Here is a 20,420-nt window from a genome sequence, read left to right on the forward strand (position 1 = left end):
TAGAACCCGAATACAATTAATGTTGTCTGGTTCCGAGAAAACAAAAACAAATTTGAATTTGAATTTGCTTGTGACATTTTAGGTGTACATTCTTAGATAGTTTGGGTACATATTTTTTAAGGCCTCTAATGCAGTCTTCCCCTTAAAGGTTACACTGGCTTTGTTGGCTGTGCAAATGTTTATTCTTACGATTCAGGTCAATCGATTTCGACCAGGTTGCATCTGGTCAAATAGGTACGAAGCGAGCTCAGCGACTATAAATACGCGCTGATCGATCACTCCGGCAGCTTTTCCGCTTACACTTGCCAAAATGGATATCTCACTACTAGGTCTCTACCTGCTTTTTGTCTCCGTTCTATTCCTCTTATTGGTGCCCACGGCTGAGTCTACCATTCTTCTGTGGGCCTGTCTATATCGGCTGGAAATCTGTCCCTTTAGGACCACCACAACAGGCTCTGGCTAATAATCGGAATAAAAACATCTTAATTTTATTGCTGGTGAACATAGATGGGCCAATTTTCCTAAATCAAAACTAAGAAAGCCAATAATAAATAGAAAAACCCCCCTAGAATTGCAATTCATCCGACTCCTTTACGTTTTGCTTGGTTTGCTGCTTACTTTAACTCTACCGTTGCACGATAGCGGTACATAGTTAACTTATTAACGTAAGGACCGACTTAAACTATTTTATTTTATGAGAAATAACAAGAAGGGAATTTAAATTCGGCAAGCCGAATATTGTATACCCTTGCAGTTATAAGAAATAATCAATAAGTTAATATAATATATAATATAATATATAATAATACTATTAGCACTATGTTAAATTTTGAGTGACATGAAAAAAAATTGTAATAATTATTTCATTATTTCTGTGACCGTTTTTTTACAGATTTATGTAAGTGTCGTGTAATTTTTATTAAATTGTATTGCTAATTCCTAAAAATGCAAAAAATAATATTCCCAATAATATAGGAAAATATGTCAAAAAATACCGAAGCTATAATTTGCTTCAATTCAATTTACATTATTTTCCCACCAATTATCCGAGCGTTCCTATGACAGCTGTGTGATATGATACAGTCGTCCGATTTTGATAGAGATAAATCCGAAATTCAGAACTAATTAAAAAATGTTATTTTCAAGCTAGAAGGTTATGTTAAAAAACACCAAGGATATCATTTTGTATACCCCTGCAGAGGGTATAATGATTTCAGTCAGAAGTTTGCAACGCAGTGAAGGAGACGTTTCCGACTCCACAAAGTATATATATTCTTTATCAGCGCGACTAGACGAGTCGATCTAGCCATGTCCGTCAGTTCGTCGTTTCTACGCAAACTAGTCTCTCAGTTTTAAAGCTAACGGGCTGAAACTTTCCCAAAAGTCTTCTTTCTATTCCAGGTAGTTGTAATTCGGAACCAACCGGATCGGACAAATACCGACAACTATCTTTGGTGTTTTTTAATTGGTTTTGAATTTCGAATTAAATTTTATCAAAATCGAACTACTATTTCATATAGCTGCCATAGGAACGTTTGGAAACTAAGTGGTAAAATAATATGAAATAATTATATCTTCGGTGTTTTTTAACATATAACCTCCTTCGCTTGGAAATAAAAATGATTAATTAGTTCTGAATTTCGAATTAAATTTTATCAAAATCGGACGACTATATCATATAGCTGTCATAGGAACTGTCGGAAAATTGGTGGGAAAATAATATGAAACAAATGTAAGCTTTGGGGCTTTTAAAAATATAATCTTATCCTATTATTATTGGGAATATAATTTTTTTATATTTTAAGAATTTCAAATTTAATTTAATAAAAATCGGATCCGAAAGTCAGCAACAATCCTTAAAAATTTCACATGGTGTTACTAAAGTTGATTATTTCTTATAACTGCAAGGGAATAAAAACTTCTGCTTGCCGAAGCTAACTTTCTTTCTTGTTTCATATTATTTGCTCACCAATTTTCCGATCGTGGCAACATTCTTATGCAGACAAATACATTTCAACAAAAAAATTGCTCTAGAATGAAAACTGCAGCCACCACAGTTTTGCGCGCTTGGCGGGCGATAGAGTAGGCCTTATAGTAGGCGTGGCATAAGATATGTAAGATATATACATTTCAGTTAAAATTATTGTTCTTGCCTAAAATCTGTAGGCGCTACAGTGTAGGCGTTAGAGTGGGTCTGGCACTCTGCTAAAACAAACATGCCATGTCTGACTTGCCAGAAAAAAATTACTAAAATGCTAAAAAATGGCCAAGAATTAAGGTAAAATTGGCATAAATCTGGAGCAAACTTTGGGTCACTAAAAAAATGTGATCCTTTTTGGTCTAAAACTTTGTCACTTTTAAGTAATTTAATGCCTAAAATAGTATTCATAGTATCAAGATATTATTCTTATACTTACAAAAGCATTTTGCCACAAAATAAAATTATATGGACTTGGCTCAGGGAAACAATGGGTGCGTGCTGATACTATTTTATTCTCGGGGTTCGAAGTTCCAAGACCTCCCCGAAACACAATTAATTTATTTTTCTTATCTAGTAAAGTAAATCTGATTTACTAATCAGTAATATAATAAATAATATGTTTTCTAAAAACTTACTCTGCTGTGGTCGGCACTAGCGGTATTTGCACTCGGAACCTCTCGCATCAGATGCAGACGCTTACCAGTTGAGCCACCGCCCTCTCGCGCGGAAGGACCAGGTTCGAAACCAACCGTGGACTAAATAAAGGTGATTGTTTTTTTAGATACAATATGAAGTCACTATCAAAAAACAAATAAGTTTAATAATATAATATATATTATATATAATTTTAATTTTGGGCATTTATGGCCTAAAATATTCAATGTAAAAAAATGATTGCTGCAGTAATATACGGGTCAAATAATTTTTCTTAAAACAATAGCCCATAATAGAAGCATAAAATAAAATTTTTGTTGGTTGGTTCCAACATCAATATATAGTTGAAATATTAATTTAAAAAGTTTTTAGCGGTCAAATGTTTTCAGGAACTGCTATATTTAAAAAAAAATACAAAATAATAAATAAAATTAACTTTTAGTCCATTTTAAAATTTTAAGGTCATGCGTGCACACAAAAAAAAATTAATTTGGCCCCGTTACGGCACATACCAATTTGATATGATCGATAATGTTAAAAACGATATTTCGGTAATATCATTTTTACATTACAGCGGTAAAACTTTTTTGAAATGTTGTTTTTGTAAATTTGACATTATTGTGCAGTTGATATAATAATATTAAATTTACGTGAAAACTTATACTTATAAAATTTTGATATTTAAATGTGAAACATGAATTGTAAAATACAAAAAAACATATTGAAAATTTTTTCACGTTTTTATTAGCTTTTTTTTATTATTTATTTACACCTTTTTTTATATTCAAAACTAGTAATCTGTTATAAATTTGTTTACTCAATAAATGTATTTACTAAAGTTGGGCTCGGATCCCGTACTGCTTACTAATAGAATAGAACGTGGCTGTCGTTTTGCGAATGTAAAACCTCAATCTGAAATCCAAAATTATTATGTAATTAAATTACTAATTATGTCCTTACATTTGTGTGTTCGTATGTGATTCTATACCGAGCGAAAAAAACTATTCATACATATAAACATATATAAGTAACTTTGACTAAAGTCTCCACATATTTTTAAAAGTACATATTCGTATATTTATCTGTACATTTTAATTGTTTTGGTTATTATGTCAGTCTGCTCATATACATATGTACGTACACAGTTGCATGTGCTTTCATTACTTTATGAAAGGCGCCTAAAGGACGCCCCACACAAAACCGCACACGAATTCCGGTTATTATGCACTTATTATGTTATTAATTTATGTAGGGCTTTATAGCCTATTTATTATTAAATTTAGATAGATTTAACAAAAGATGATTAGAAACTGGTGGCGACTGCACGGCTTCTGGTGCAATTGGCTACTCTTAGGCGACTTGACCGATGATTGACCCTCCGACGCACCGACTGTTATGCTCGGATTTGATCCCTCGACGACTTCTTTGACAACTCTTTCGCAGCCATAAATTGTAGAGCTTTTTCATGACTCGGTTCTTGTCGTAGTTCTTCTTAAACGCTTTCTGGGCTTCTTGAATTTGACTCCTTGCTCCATACGCATCTGGTTTCTTTCTTGATAAAAATTATTGGCCATTTCTTCCTCCAGTAACGACAGTACATTGTTGCTAACTTTTTTGAACAGTAATTGCAATAACAATAACAATAACTGGAACGGTGTCTTCTTGGTGGAGCAGTGGACATGAGAGTTGATAGCTCCTTGAACTTGATCTACAAACGTATACCACTTGCACGGATCTTCAGCAGATAACTTAGCTATCATTGAAATTATCCACCTGTTTACCAGTTCAATTTGTCCATTTCCTCTACCAACTCAGTCCACACATGTTCGATTCCGTTTTCCGTTACACGCTCTTGGAATTAATTAGATGCAAGCGCGACTCCTCTATGGCTTATGATACGAACTGGGTGGCCGAAAACAGCTCACCACTCCTTTAGCTTCTTTACTACCTCGTCGCTTCCAGTGCTTTTTGTTGGGAATAACCAGACAAACTTGGTAAAAGCATCCATGGCTGCAAAGATAAAACCATACTGCTTAAAAGTGCGTCGTGTGCTTTCTTTATAATTTAATTTTCCATTGACTTGGATACGACCATGACCTCGTTGCCATCCGATACTTTGAAAAGTATTAGGGCTGTGACTTTATCTTTTTGCTGGGTTGCCTTTATTTGGACTGAGATCTCTGACGATACTATCAAAACATCTACTGGATAGCGGCTTAAACTGTCGACCTGTCTCATTTTATCTTCTGCATGATGCTCAACTTGAAATGAGAAATCTTGCTGCACAATCGATGAGTAACTTGAATATGCTACAGGATGAAGTTCGTTTTCGAATCTCTGCATTAATATGCCACCAAATCCATTCATGGACATATCAGTATGTAGTTCGTTTGGTGTTTCTGCGCTTTATAGTTTTAGGACCGGTTCGTTCGACAGTATATCTTATAGCTGGTTTATTGCGTTTGTCTGCTCGGCTTCGAATATAAACTCGGCATCTTTTTTTGTTAGCGGCCGGTCTATTACCGCATACCCTCCTACAAATTTTCAAAAAAAAATTGACTGGACATCTTTAATGTTCTTAGGTAGTGTAAACTTCTGAGCCGCCTGTATTTTTTTCTTTCCTGGCCAGATTTTGCCGTCCTCCACTGTGTGACCCAAAAAGCTGATCCTCTATTCCAAAAGGAACATTTCTTCCATTTTACACGCAATCAATATTTAGCAGCCCCCTCCAGGACATTCTTTAGCTTGACTATGCACTCCTCTTTTGTTTGCGCACATATGATAATATCATCAATATAGATCTGGAAGAAATCCTCTTGTATCAACTTTTAGAAAATTGCATTGACGAAACGGTTAAAAACCGCAGCCTTGTTGCAAAATCCAAACGCTGCTTTACCGAACACAAACAAACCCTCTTTATTTATAAAAGGGTTGTATCTGCTCATCCGGTACGATCTTCATCTGCACAGGACACTCAATCGGAGATTCTGCTGGCTTGTAGTTGTCGACCAACGACTGAATTATCGCCTTGAACTGTTCAGAAACGCTCATGCTATTGTAAATTATTAGCGCCAAACTTAAAACATTTCGTATCTGTCTTGCAATCCTTTCTCAGGTGCTCCGTCGATCCGCAATTTAAACAACGAGCATTTCTATGGCTGGTACTGGCCAGTTTTTCTTGCCACCACTGTGCGACTTCATTTGATTGGACATGCATTTGCGTTGGTACAACTCGTACTTCTCTTTGAGCTTGTGCAATTCTTTACAACAAATTACAGGTTAAATTTGAATTCACTTGGCATATCCAACCCATCTACAATGTATCCAATAAGTCGATCGCGCCCTGTGCTGGTATTTTTTCATAATCAGAATATGTTCTTGGGAGCTCTCATCTTTCTTTTTCGTTCTCTTTCCCAGTTTGGCTTGCAAGTCCACACTTCTCATTGTTCTTCTAAATTCTCCAATCAACACGTTTTTTAACTGAGTAAATGTATTCACTACTTCCGAATCCAAGAACAGTATTGCCAACATCGTTATTTTTTCACGGGCGTGTACATATTTCTGTTGTTTATTCAGGTTATATGCCTCCGCATTTTGTTCAAAATTGTTGAACCATTTTTCCACAGGAACAGCCTCTTTGTCAAAGTCTGAAACCACTTTTGCAGTGGTCCGCTTGGATCTTTAGCGTTAGTAGCTGAATAATTTGTTGGAGACTCTCGTTACTCGTCTCTTCTCGCCTTTGTATTTCCAACTCGTTTCCTTTCTTTGGCTGTTTGACTTCTTTTCCACCTTCCTTTTCGTAGCGAGCTTGCGAGCGTGTTATAGCATGTGTTCTTTCCTGCTCTTCTCGTCCTTCGTCGCTCACGCTCATGAACTCACTGTCTTCTGACGACCTTTTGACGAACCGAATTTTACAACAATTTGCAACAACTGATGTATCCAACTAATTTGACCGGATCGCGCTCAAATGTAAGGCTTTAGACCGGGACGAGCCCCCAATTGTGAGGCGTTATAGCCTATTTATTATTGGATTTAAGAAAAGATTATGATATAAACTGGTAGGACGACACTGGCACGGATTCTGCTGAATCTGGCTGCTTTTAGACGACTTGACCGACGATTGACCCTCCGAAGCACCATTATGCTCGGACTTGATCCCTCGACGACCTCTTTGAGAACTTGACGACTGGACTTTTTACTTGCCAACTTTAGTTTCTGCTTTTCCTAACGCTTTCGACTCGATCTCTTTTTCGACGATAGTGACCGCAGCTTCCTTTCTCAGGTGGTGTTACTTTTCCGAATATCGTATAACTATCGGCTAGCGCTTCGTTTTCTATACACAGGCCTGAGGATTAGTGGTTCGAGTCCTCCGCGTGACAATTTATTTTTATTTTTTTTATTGAAATCTGAAATCATTTGAATGCAGCCTTGTTATAACAATTTTAAGGACTTTTTAGATATTATTCTTAAACACTTAAAGCGTACTCTGCCTTGGAGCGCACTTGAACCTGGGACCTTCAGCATCAGAGACAGACACCTTACCTATCTATGTGTGTATCGCACAACGTTTTCCGCGGGCGTTAAGTTCAAAAGACATGGAAACCGTGTTAGTGCAAGCGAGACAACATGTTTGAAGTAAGCAAAGTCGTATTTTGAATAATTCTATTTCGCTTCCACTCACGTAATTAACGCCGCCATATTGCTCTATCCTCTCTTTTGCGATGTCAAGAAATATTCGAAAAGAGATAATTCGAGAAAATTACATTTTTTGGTATCAATTTGACATTATTTCATGGTAAAATTGATATTTGCCGAAAAAACACAAACTTACCATGCGCATATCAAATTGATCTTGACGCATTTTTTTGTCTGTGTACAATACCACTTTTGAAAAAACCAGATAGTTTGTCGAGAAATCAGCTATAAGTACCTAAACCTTGTATACCCGTAACTGGTGAACTACTAAAGCTACAGGCTTGTTGTTAGAAAGGTATTTTTAAATACTTTGTTAGATTTCAGATCATGTTTTGTCAAAATACTATCGTTTAATGATTATGAGCAAAAGTTTTTTGTTCCGATATTTTTTTAACTAAATTTCGTGCTAAGCCCATTGACATTTCCTCACGTTTTACATCCAACACATTGTTGTAAAGTCACGTTTTAACAACAACAAAAAGTGTCCATATGTACTATTTCAGAACCTTACATATAACACTGCCTGGGCGTTAAACTTCTTATTGCGTATCCATACTGTTTAGGGTGTACGAGTATGTCCCAAATAGGAAACTTGAATACTATTTATTTTATGAAAGTAGATGAATTATATAGTTGATTTTTAACACGAAAACTTCTGATATCAAACAAAAACAAACGAGGTAAAAATCTAGTAACGATCGCACCTACAGCAAACTTTTATGACGAAAATGTTTTATACGATCTACTAAATAAACTTTAATAATTATAGCTTTGGAGCTTTATTGGTTCTGAATTTCGAATTAAATTTTATCAATACATTTTGTTAATTTTTTTACATTCGGCACGCTGCTATTCAATATTCCTGTGTTTAGCTGTACAAGTTTCATAAAGCGTGTTAAATGTAAAAAATTAAGAAAAATGTATTTTTTTAGTAGAACGTATAATACAATTTCGTCCCAAAGGTTGAAATCAGAACTTTTATTTGCTGTAGGTGCAACCGATATTAAATAAAATTTGTGCAGTTTATGGACTTGATACCATTTCCACCTAGCAATGGTTTCAACGTTTTCATTCTGGTGTTAGGTGGTCGAAGATACGCCACGCTCCGTCGAAAATTGCGGTAAAATCTCTCTCTTGGTCGAAATAGACCGGCATAGTAGCTGCCATAGCATGGGTCAAAAAAAAAAAAATTAAAAAAGAAACTAATAAAAATATCTCAGGACTTTTTTTGAAAAACTAATATTAACACATGTGGGAGACGGTTTCTAAAGATATGGTCGTTTGTGGGCATTAGTGTGGTCCTGGCATGCCAAAATCCAACTTTCTAGCTTTTATAGTTTCCGAGATCACAGCGTTGAGATCGACTCGGCTAGTGATCCTAATCAAGAACACATACATATTATGGGGTCGGATACGGATCCTTCTACCTGTTGTTCTTGTTGTCTAGCATACCCTTTTACTCTACGAATAACAGGATAATTATTATTATTTTCAAAGAAGCCTTAATAATCATTCGAAAAAGTATAATATTACATTTATCCAATTTTAAATTACTCGTACTAATCACTTCAACAGGTTTTATGACTTGATGTCCTCAGTTATATTGAAATTCTCGCATCAATAGTACCACTTTTCACTGACTCGTTTTGACATGAAAGACACTCCTCTATAAAAGTTTAATGAAGTATAAATTATTGTCATAGGGTTATGACTCCGAATTTAACATTCGAATTTGATAAATTAATTATAATAAGTAAAAAGTTATTCATTTAGTGTAAATGTAATTTTCTCGCTTAGTTGACCAATTTCTTTCTCCAACTGAGTTGGCAGCCATGCCAAAATTCGGGGTTAGCATATGACTTAACATATGATATTTGACTTTGACGATTTTCCAAACATATTCAATTCTTATACCCTTGCAGAGGGTATAATGATTTCAGTCAGAAGTTTACATCTTCTATCTATTGCAGGTGGTATATAAGTCGGAACCAGCCGGATCGGAACTATCGGGGAAAAATTAAACAAAAATTATAAATTTGGTTTTTTTAACATATAACCTCCTACACTTGAAAACAACATTTTTTAATTGGTCTTAAATTTCGAATTAAATTTTATCAAAATCGGATGACTGTATCATATAGCTGCCATAGAAAGGATCGGGAAATTGGTGGGAAAATAATATGAAACACATTATATCTTCGGTGTTTTTTGATATACTCGTATAACACGAAAGAAAGTTAATTTCGTCAAGCCGAAGTTTGTATACCCTTGCAGTTATAAAAATTAATCAATAATTTTATTAAATTAAATTCAAAATTCTTAAAAATATAAAAATTTATATTCCCAACATTATAAGATAATATGTCAAAAAGCGCCAAAGCTATAAATTGTTTCACATTATTTCCAACCAATTATCCGATCGTTTCTATGACAGCTATATGATATAGTCGTCCAATTTTAATAAAAATTAAATCGAAATTCAGAACTAATTAAAAAATGTTATTTTCAAGCTTATATGGTTATATGTTAAAAACACCAAAGACATAATTTTTATTTCATGTTTTCCTACTAATTTTCCGATTGTTCCTATATGCTATATGATATAGACGTCCGATTTTGATAAAATTTAATTCGAAATTCTGAAATAATTTTAAAATGTTATTTCCAAGCTTAGAAGCTTATATGTTAAAAAACATCGAAGATATAATTCTTATACCCTTGCAAACTTTTTCAAAAGGCCTCTTTCTATTGCAGGTAGAATATAAGTCGGAACCATCCGGATCGGACAACTATATCTTATAGCTGCCATTAGAACTATCGGGGAAAAACTTTTTGAAAGTTTTATTTTTGGTGTTTTTTTTAACATATAATCTTTATAGCTTGAAAATAACATTTTAAACGGTGATTATACTCGTTAGTCGTAGAGTGAAACAGAGTATTGTATTGGGGGACAAAATATATAACAAGAATTATAAAGTGTCTGCGTTTTGGTTATCTTACAGTCGAATGCCTCGAAGTCAGGTTGTTTTAGGATTTCCTGGTATGTGGTTTTTCCAAAAGTCTTAAAAAAAAGTTTTTTTATATAACATTTTTAATTGTCCCATAAAGTTTGAGATAGCCCAAAACCCAGAAACAAAGGGACACAAATTTTCGGAAAAGTCCCCAAAATATTTTTCTTGATTAGCTTTTGAACGGATTATCAGATTTTAATAAATAATTCTAATAAAAGTAAGCTAATAACCTGTGGCATTTATACGCATCCGTCGGAACAACTTTATCTTTCTCGGTTTTTCACCGCCCTTATTCCCAAACCAATTAATTTTTTAGGGTCTTGCTGTTTTATATTTTCATTTTTGGGATACCTTCTTGTTTCACTCGTTAGGACTATTGCAGAAGATTTCAATTCCTTCACACAATCTTTTGGAGGAATAGCAGAGCAGTATTTACGCCCTGTTATCTGAATACTTGGGATGTCTTCAATTACATAACGACTATGTTCAAGGACCTTGACGACGATATATGGTCCTCGGTAACGTGGTTCGAGCTTTAGAGGCTCGCCTGAGGCAGCTGCTTTCTTTTTTGGACGTATAATTGTTTTTTAAATATCTAATAAATATCTAATAAAATATTTTTAATTTTTTTTTTGTGATGGTTACTATTATTTCACTTTTATTTAAAGTTTGCCGAATACAAATTAGTTAAAATCGCCGCTCGAATTTGCTACCGTTTACATCTATGTACGTATATTCATATAAAATATTATCTAATATAATTGTATACTTCGGTAACCAGGGAACACCATGGAGAGGCCATTACAATTGTAATGGGGTCATATATTTTATATGACCTTCGAGTCGACTTGAAATGCTTTCATTACACACATTAGAACATATTCATGTTCCCCATTAAAGCTAGTTTTCAAACTATAGCTTTTTGATTTTATTTTTTCAATTTTTAATTGCTTATATTATTTTTGGTATGAGTTATATATGTACATATGTATGTATTTATTTTATATATATTTATTTATGTATATTTTTTATTATTGAAGCGAAAGTAAGGTTTTCAATTAAGTAAGGTGACTCAAGTAATGAGGTACATTTTCTGTTGTTACCTCCTTGATCATACACTACATCCCTTACTTTAAACCCAATATTTGCAAATAAGGCTTTTTAAGCATTCCCCTTTTATGTTTGTTTCGGGTACGAAATAATTTAATATAAAATTCCATTTTTTTAAAATGCCCCGTATAACAAATACGCAAATGTGGCTTCCTATTTTATTTGATATGTTGTGCTTTATTTGATATGTTGTGCCTAAGTATTAGCTAAGATATTTTAGCTAAGTCATTCGGCCTAAAATGCAACCTTGCTATTAGCAAGGATCCGATTCTTACACAAAATACCCAAAAATACCACATTTAGGGATTTTATGCATATGTCCACTTTAGACGCCATCATTTCCGCCTCTTTGATTCAAGCTTCTATCGAGATCGGTTCGTTTGCCCCTGGAAAAAAGTTGTTTCATCCGATTGCATCCATATTTCCGCGTGTGGTAATCTTGCTAGTCTGTGCTTATCCTATCCAAAATCAGTCACAATCTTGGTGGTAAGATAATTTCCCCGAAGTATTGTCATTATCTGACTGGAATTCCCCAGAAAACAGAGAACCATCCAACCGATTTCCAAGAATTGCGACAGTTTTGCGAACCCTCCCTCTGCGCACAGCAAAGAGCAGGTGCCGCTTTCAGCGGATTCATTTTGTATCGGTGCCACGACTGGATCAGCGCGACGCCCAGAACCCGCGCCATCACGACGCCCAGAACCCGCGCCATAACCCATCATCTCTGCATCAGCAGAGCGCCAACCCGCAAGCGGCACTGATCGGCCTAAAGGATTCCCACTTCAGCGCCAAGTCTACCCGTAAGCCGTGAGGTAGATCATATTTCCTTGCCACCCTGTGATCTACTTCTTATTTTGCAACAGGATCGCCGGTGCATACCCGCGTGAAGTCTCACCTCACCCCCCCAAATCGGCTGCAGGTCGCCGTAGTTTAAATGGAATTGTAGTTACAATTCCAACTGTTCCAGTTCATCGTCGGCCGGAGCTGCCAACTCGTTTTGTATCGCATTAAGTTATTATATTCCATACATTTAAGACAAGTTTCAAATTAACTTTACGATTCCTATTTAGCCTTCAATATCTCGTGTGTGCTTATGATATAATATATTTAAATGTAACCAGCCCAAGTGCTTTTGTATTGGATGAAGTGTATTAATTAATCGTAATGTAATCGTAATTTCGTAACGTAATTCAAATATCCTTTTTCATTTTCTTTTTTTTATAGTACATTCAAAAACAATCGTATAGAGAGTTGTTGAACGTAAATAACGTTTAGTCTTAAGACCTAGTGTTAGGATTATTAACATTAAGAACCATGATGTTTAATATGAATTAAGTTGTCATCTTTTGAGGGCACCTTTTGAGAATGTAGCGCAGCGGTTGTTCAAGGGTGTGACTTCACAGGTAGGGTGGGTATAGAAGGAGGCCATTACCATCTGGGCCTCTATCTACGATAGGTACACTTGCTCGTCCGAATCTTAACCGTTGCACATTGGGATGAAATGTCTTTATTTTGGCCAAAACCTAATAAGTTCGTGTTAATATATAAATAATGTTACAATTATTTTAAGCTAAGAAATGTCCCTAGACATCGAAAATATTTAATTTGTATTTTATTGTGCAGCCCTCGTCTTGCACCAGCTGTGGAAAGTCAACTGTTCTTGCCACGTGGTGCATGCAAGCTTTCTGATTAGTGAAGTTCTTAAATTTTAGCGTTCTCGTATTTTTAAACAGTTTGACCAATTGAAATGCCTTAAAATGGAAATTATTTCGCATGGTATGTAGAAAATATTTGTATAAGTGTTTAATTATATGTGCTTTTGTATTGTCATGTTTTTAAGGTAATACGTAAACATTAGTTTTGTTGATTCTAACCTAAAAATATTTGTGTTTCGTGGAGCATATCTAGCAAGATACAACAGGATTCAAATAACAACTTATGTGGTAGTATGAGTTATTATGTGTATATTCAGATAGCATTTAAATAATTTGCGGGAATTTGCGGGGGGGTTAAATATTTCAACAGATTCAATTAAGGTTGCTATTCGTCGAGGTGACCTACTAGAAGTTTGGCTGGATAAAAATCGCAATGTCAACGCTACTTTTGACTGGGTTTGCGTCGAAGTAATTCCAAATGATTTTCAGGAAAACGATTTGGAGGTGATTAAAAACAAAATAAAAAACTTTACTGTTCAAATTAAGAGACTACTGAACAAAGCGCACTGAAATATTCGTCGTTTCAAAGAAGAAAATGCTAGCTGGCTTGTATCGGAGCAAATATTTTATTCAAAAGATGATTGTAGTCATAATCTTGGTGGACGACCTCGGGTCTCTTATGACGAAGGAAGTTTACGGCATAAAAGAAGACTTGCTTCCGAACTTGCAAAGGAAAATTCAACACTTCTACTTGTTGAAGCAGCTGCTATGTCTGCTAAGAAGGCCAAAAATACGGATATTTCTCACATATTAAAAACGACAATAGTCCTGACAGTTCAAAATTAAGGCAACAACTTTCATTGAAAGAGCCTATACCATTATCACCTGATGAGGCCCTAGCATATATTAACATACGCTTAAAAAGTATCGAAAAGAACTGCAATATATATCCAAGCTACGAAAAGGTGAGAGAAGCTAAGGAAAAGTGTCGGCCTATAGATATAAGCGTATCCGATACTATTGCCGAAGTGCCAATGCAGAACTTACTGAACCATACAGCATCTCGGATCATTTTATATCAAAAGCCTGTTTTCCAACAATTTATTGATATAAATAAAGTAAAGCTAATAGTAAGCTATGGTTTTGACGGTACAACCGGTCAGAGCGTTTATAAGCAAAGGTTTAATGATACCGAACCCATTTGCCTGGACCAATCTTTGTTTGTCACTACCATAATTCCCCTTCAAATGGTGGATCAAATTGGGAGAATTATTTGGAGAAACAGATGTCCACAATCCGTTAAATATTGCAGGCCGCTAAAAATTGAGTTTGCTAAAGAAAGCCGGGATCATATTTTGAATTCCAAATTTCTTTTGGATTCGCAAATAAAAGACTTAAAGCCATTGAGGCGGAACGATTGAGAGTGGAAGTTCTATTCGAAGTCCACATGACGCTCATCGATGGAAAGGTGTTGAATACATTAACGGGCACTAATTCAACACAATCCTGTCCAATTTGTGGTGCCAGTCCGAAGGAATTTTTAAAAGAAACAGAGGATAACAGTCAAAAGTTCAAGCCTAAACCAAATTCTTATCAGTACGGAGTTAGTCCTCTCCACGCATGGATTAGGGTTTTGGAATTCGTTCTCAACATCTCATATCGTGTTAGTATTCAAAAGTGTCGAATTAGTACGGACTCTGACAAAGAAATAATGATGGTACGCAAGAAGGACATTGAGCGAAAGCTTTGGTCTGAAATGGGGTTACATATTAACAAACCAAGTCAGAATGGTTCTGAAAATTCCAACGATGGCAATACGGCACGAAGAGCATTTTCGAATGTTAAATTATTTGCCTCAATATTAGAACTGGATGAAGAGCTTTTAAACAAACTACATATCATTTTGATAGTTTTATCATGCGAATATGACGTTTGTTTTAATAAGTTTAAGAAATTTTGTGAAGAAACGCTTCGTTTGCATTTAATTAAATATCCGTGGTATCCAATGACCGCTACGGTCCACAAAATTTTAGTTCATGGTCCAGAAATAATTAAATCATCTGTACTTCCTGTTGGTTGCTTAGGCGAAAACGCATCTGAGGCTCGCAACAAATATTACAAGCGCGATAGGATTTTGCATGCCAGGAAAAATAGCCGAGTGAACAATTTAACAGACGTATTTCACCGAGCTTTGGATTCTTCTGATCCTTACTTATCAAGCATCGCTCAAAAAAAGAGCTCAAAATCACACCCATTGCCAAGTGACTTTTAGTTCCTCCAAAACCGGAAGATGCAGCCCAAGTATATAGTGTTGAAGACGAGTTTGAAAGTATACTATATTTTGATCTTGATTTAGAAGAAGCAAGTTTAAATTAATACAAGTTTATGTACGTATTTTTAAGTCTTCGTTGATTAAGATAAGTTATAAAATGGAAAAATATTAAAATAAAAAAATTTTCTAACAATTGTGGATAAAAAATAAGAAAGAGAAAAGTATTACTAACATGAAAGTGTAATTAATATAAATTTTATAAATACTGCAGTTCAATTATGTGGGAGGCAAGGCAATTTAAAAATAGTATAAGCAGCAAATTCTCCAAATTTCAACTTTCTAGCTTTTATATTACGGTTATGGCCAAAATAAAGACATTTCATCCCAATGTGCGTTGGGTTGAAATTCTTATCGTTACCGTCTCTCTGTCTACTACTTTTAGTTCTGTGACACTTTTTGTCTATCTTAGCACAATCCCACACCCATCTCCCTGAGCAAACCGGTCAAACGTAGACAGAGGTGTTAGGGTGGACTACGCTCATCGAGTGTGTTCGTTACAATGTACGTATTATGTACATATGTACCGTTTATGGAAATAACCCATTTTTGTTTTTTCTTTGAAAATAAAATTGTGGTTGAATGGTTTTGTGCCATTAAAAATATTTTATATTTAGGTAGTATATCCTAATTAAGTAATATATTTAATAGCATTTTAAATATTTTAAAAATTCTACTTATTTAATGTATTTAATAGTACGTATATTTAATATATTACCATTTTTAAATATTTCAAGTATTTACTAGTATAATTAATATAACTGTTTTAGATATTAAAAAGCATATTATTTAAATTATTTAGTAAAGTTGAAAAATTTTACAGTTTACATTTTCAGTATTTCAAATTAAAATAACATTTTGTTAAATGATGTTATGCCATTTAATTTTGATTCAATAATGACTTTTGTTACCCCTTTTCATAAATAATTTAAATAGTTAATATAGAAATACATACATAAATGTTAATATTATAATTTTAATTATTCTAAAATCAAAATATGAAATAAAATAAATATAAAAATAATCAACCTGCTCAATAAGCGGGCTGCGGCGAAAATTGAACAATAACAATGCGCGGGAATACATGTGCACACATACAATCGTGTTCTGTCGCTGTATGCGTGCATGAGAGCGGCTAGCTCTAGAGCGCTCTCTTTTTAGAGCCAACACGAGCACCAGCTATAGAGCCAGCACCAAAAAATCGTGTGCAAAAAAATCGTATGGCGTTATTCATCTTCATATTCTATGGTATAAGCGTATTTCCAAGTTTGCTTCCAGCAAACGGTCAAACTGGAACTGAATCGGTGTCATTATAATGCGTGCAACCTCGGGTTTGCCTCCTTTGAATTTGTAATAGCAGCATTCAATGCATGTTGAGATATATTCATTCACGTATTTCCGTATTCTTGGAAACCAGACCGAAATGTCCAAAATCGTCATAACACATCTTAACAATGCGCCAACTCACGGTCTTTGGTGCAACGAAAGCTATTCCTTTTTTAACCTTGCAATATAGACGGTGTTTTTGATAACGTAATAAGCTTGAAGTTGCTTTAGCTGATTTCCGGTACGTTGTCCTTTCAATCCAGCAAATATTTACGAATTAGCGTTCGCGTACTGTTTGAGTCTACGAATGCGACGGTTTCATTGCCGTTTACCGAGATAGATTTGGAGATTTACGAATCAGAATCAGAGTCAATATTTTGATACTCTTGCAGAGGGTATAATGATTTCAGTCAGAAGTTTGCAACGCAGTGAAAGAGTCGTTTTCGACCCCATAAAGTATATATATTCTTGATCAGCGTCACTAGGCAAGTCGAACTAGCCATGTCCGTCCGTCAGTCTGTCCGTTTCTACGCAAACTAGTCTCTCAGTTTTAAAGCTATCAGGCTGAAACTTTCCCAAAAGTCTTCTATCTATTTCAGGTAGTACACAAGGCGAAACCAGCCAGATCGGACAACTATATATTATAGCTCTCATATAGCCATATAGCCCATCTTAGCCATAGGAACGATCGGAAAATTGATGGGAAAGTAATATGAAACAAATTATAGCTTTGGTGCTTTTTGACGTATAACCTTCTAAGCTGGGAAATATCATTTTTTAATTAGTTCGGAATTTCCAATTAAATTTTATCAAAATCGGACGACTATATTATATAGCTATCATAGGAACGCTCGGAAAATTGTTGGGAAAATAATATGAAAAAATTATAGCTTTGGGTTTTTTTGACATAATACCTTATATTAGTGGGAATATCATTTTTTTAGGAATTTCGAATTTAATTTAATAAAAATTGGACTACTCTAGAATATAGTTGTCAAAAAAATGGTCTAAAAAAAGATTGAAATTATTTTTTTGTTTTAATTCCTTAAAAATTTTACCTGGTGTTACAAAAGTTAATTATTTCTTTTAACTGCAAGGGTACACAAACTTCGGCTTGCCAAAGTTAACTTCTTTTTATGTTAGTAAAAATGTTTTGAAAACTGTTAAACAGGGTAATTAATGAGGTTCTTAAAAAGGAAACATCTGAAAGGTAACTGAGTTACACATTTTAACTTATTATTGTTTCACTAAAATCCGATTTGTTGGGCTCTGGAATGTGGACAAAGACATCAATAAATCTTGGCTTACTGCCAAAACTTGTACTTTAGTCCCGTTTCGCATTCGCATGATAAGTCGACGTGTTTCCCGCGTTTAATAAGACAACATATAGCTCCCAGACGTCCAAGCCGCACTACGACGTATTAGTGATATTTAATTAAATGCCATCTTCCCTCTGTTTGCACCCAGTAAATTTGAATTTCAATCTTGGCACCCTAAACAGATTGAAGGTTCTGGGTTCGCATAAGTTCCCCACCCCGCAAGCTTCAGTCTGCCACGAATGACAAGATTTCCAAAAAAGAGGTTGGGAATTGCGGTGGAAGCTTTGACACGAGTCGGCAACGTCAACTTGTAACATTGTGGCGCCTCTGAGTAAGCACCGACTGCACACTTCTGAATTTTATACCTTTTTAAACACTTAAAGTTGATTTAACATCTATTTCAGTGTATTGCCACCTTGAAATTGGAAAACTGAATGCGTTTCTCCTCCATTAAGTTAGAGACACCAAGAAGGAACATCGGAAAGTAAGTACAATATATTTTATTGCATTACAAATACATTCAGTTCAACAGGGACATCTCCAGACGCTAATATAACTTATATAACTTAACTAAGTTAACCGTACTTAAAGTCGCCATTTTTGAGGCAGCTGTGGGAAAACCTATTGTTAGCTTTAAGTTCATAATTTTGTATTCAGTTCCGATTTTACATAAATCTGTTTTTATGCAATAACATGCGGTATAACGCGGCAGACTGATTTATTCTTTGTTTTTATGCGGACGTTTGACTACTCATAAACGACTCGCGTAAGGAATATTTCTCTAGCGATTCAGAATCTGGCAATGAAGGGGACGATCTATCACCGTTGGCGAATCTCGCAATCGCGGACCCTCCCAAAGCCAATTCATGGAGCCCGAGCAGCTAAAAACCTTTCTGACATTTTAATATCAACATTTAAACAAAATCCATATTGTATTTTTTACTCAAGGTTTTACTGAATTCTGGTTCCCTTACCCGAAGGTGGCATTATGAAATAGTTTGTGCCAATAAAAAATCCCGCAAAGGGTTTTACACAGTTTAAAAAGGTAAATATTCAAGTATACAAGTAAAACACATTTTTTAAACACATGATCTTTTTTTTTTAGGAAAACTGTAATTTAACAGAAAACTTAAATAACACAGTCTAATTAAAAATTAAATGAAGTAAAAAGTAAAAAAAAAAAATATAATATTTCCGAAGAAATTGCACTTGTGTTTAAGAAGCTAGTGAAGCCCGGAGTGACTTCGAACAATTTTTATTTTAATTTTCACTTGTGATAAAGCGAACACCCCACAGAATTGTCTGTATTGAGTGGCACTTGTTCTTCACTGGTGCATGCTGACATACCACTAGTTATTCCCAATGTGGTTAACAAGCTAAACTTTATTTTCGCAGCTGAAGGGCTCTTATAGTGTCGACAATGTATTAACAGTAATATTAATTATAACTCCCGTAATTTTAGTCAAAAAGAGCCTTTGGGTATTGAACATGCTATTGCCACAAGTTAAAATTATATGGTGTTGTTTTATTGCAAACACATTGTATGTACATCTTTACTGTGTTATAACAACAGCAACAAACAACAAAATAGCCTCTAAGTAGCAATTGTACATTTATTATGATAATATAATTTTGTTAAGGCATAGTAGTATTTATTTGGCGTGGGAAGGGGCAAAAATAAAATGTATACTCTATTATCCAGACGATGTGGTGTTGTACGGACAGTAAGGGGACCTCAACAGACAGGCCAACAGAATGAAGCAACCATCTGCCGATGGGGAAAGGAACGCCATTAATATGGCCAACAGCACCAGGTAAAAACACACCGTTGTGGCAATCATCTCCGCTGATCTCCGCTTCGAACTCAGGGGTAGAGTCTTGGCTCTCCGGCTTTTAAATATCCCCTAACTAAAACCAATCGTACACAGAGAAAAATATTAAAAATGGTCTTCAATCGGGTATTTATTTGTTTCAATTATTAAATTTCGATATATTTCGGGTTCGTTATAAACATATTTCGAGGACTTGGCTAATGTATGGTCGATTACGCTCCAGGAGTAACTTTTTTGTCCTTGATGGATGTCTCAGGGAAACTCTGTACGCCCACTTGCACAGCTTGTCCACTTCGCCAGCCATTTGACTTTGCTGTAGTGCAGTGAGTGTAGTCCAGCTATCTAAAGTTGCGATGTCAAAGAAGTCAATTATGCAAATTAGCCAAAATCTGGTAAATTTAATACTAAACATTTGCGAAATAAAATAGTCAGCGCAAAATGTTTTACTTTTCTATAAAAGATTTTTGTGACACAGTGACCGCGACAATTAAAAAAAAACTTAATAGCA

At 34.9% G+C, this 20,420-nt stretch overlaps 2 protein-coding genes across 2 annotated transcripts; one reads left to right on the plus strand and one right to left on the minus strand.

The window, feature by feature from the left end:
- The first annotated feature begins 301 nt into the window (after window positions 1-301).
- Window positions 302-581, plus strand: LOC108035409 (uncharacterized). Its single transcript, XM_017111032.3, has one exon. It carries the CDS (start codon window positions 311-313, stop codon window positions 461-463), a length of 153 nt encoding a protein of 50 aa, XP_016966521.1. The 5' UTR covers window positions 302-310; the 3' UTR covers window positions 464-581.
- A 19,094-nt stretch (window positions 582-19,675) lies between these two features.
- Window positions 19,676-19,960, minus strand: LOC108035399 (uncharacterized). The gene has a single exon (XM_017111021.3). The coding sequence runs from the start codon at window positions 19,919-19,921 to the stop codon at window positions 19,775-19,777; it is 147 nt and encodes a 48-aa protein (XP_016966510.1). The 5' UTR covers window positions 19,922-19,960; the 3' UTR covers window positions 19,676-19,774.
- Between the last annotated feature and the right edge of the window lie 460 nt (window positions 19,961-20,420).

The sequence above is a fragment of the Drosophila biarmipes genome, chromosome 2R, assembly GCF_025231255.1.
Source record: "Drosophila biarmipes strain raj3 chromosome 2R, RU_DBia_V1.1, whole genome shotgun sequence".
NCBI classification, from domain to species: domain Eukaryota; kingdom Metazoa; phylum Arthropoda; class Insecta; order Diptera; family Drosophilidae; genus Drosophila; species Drosophila biarmipes.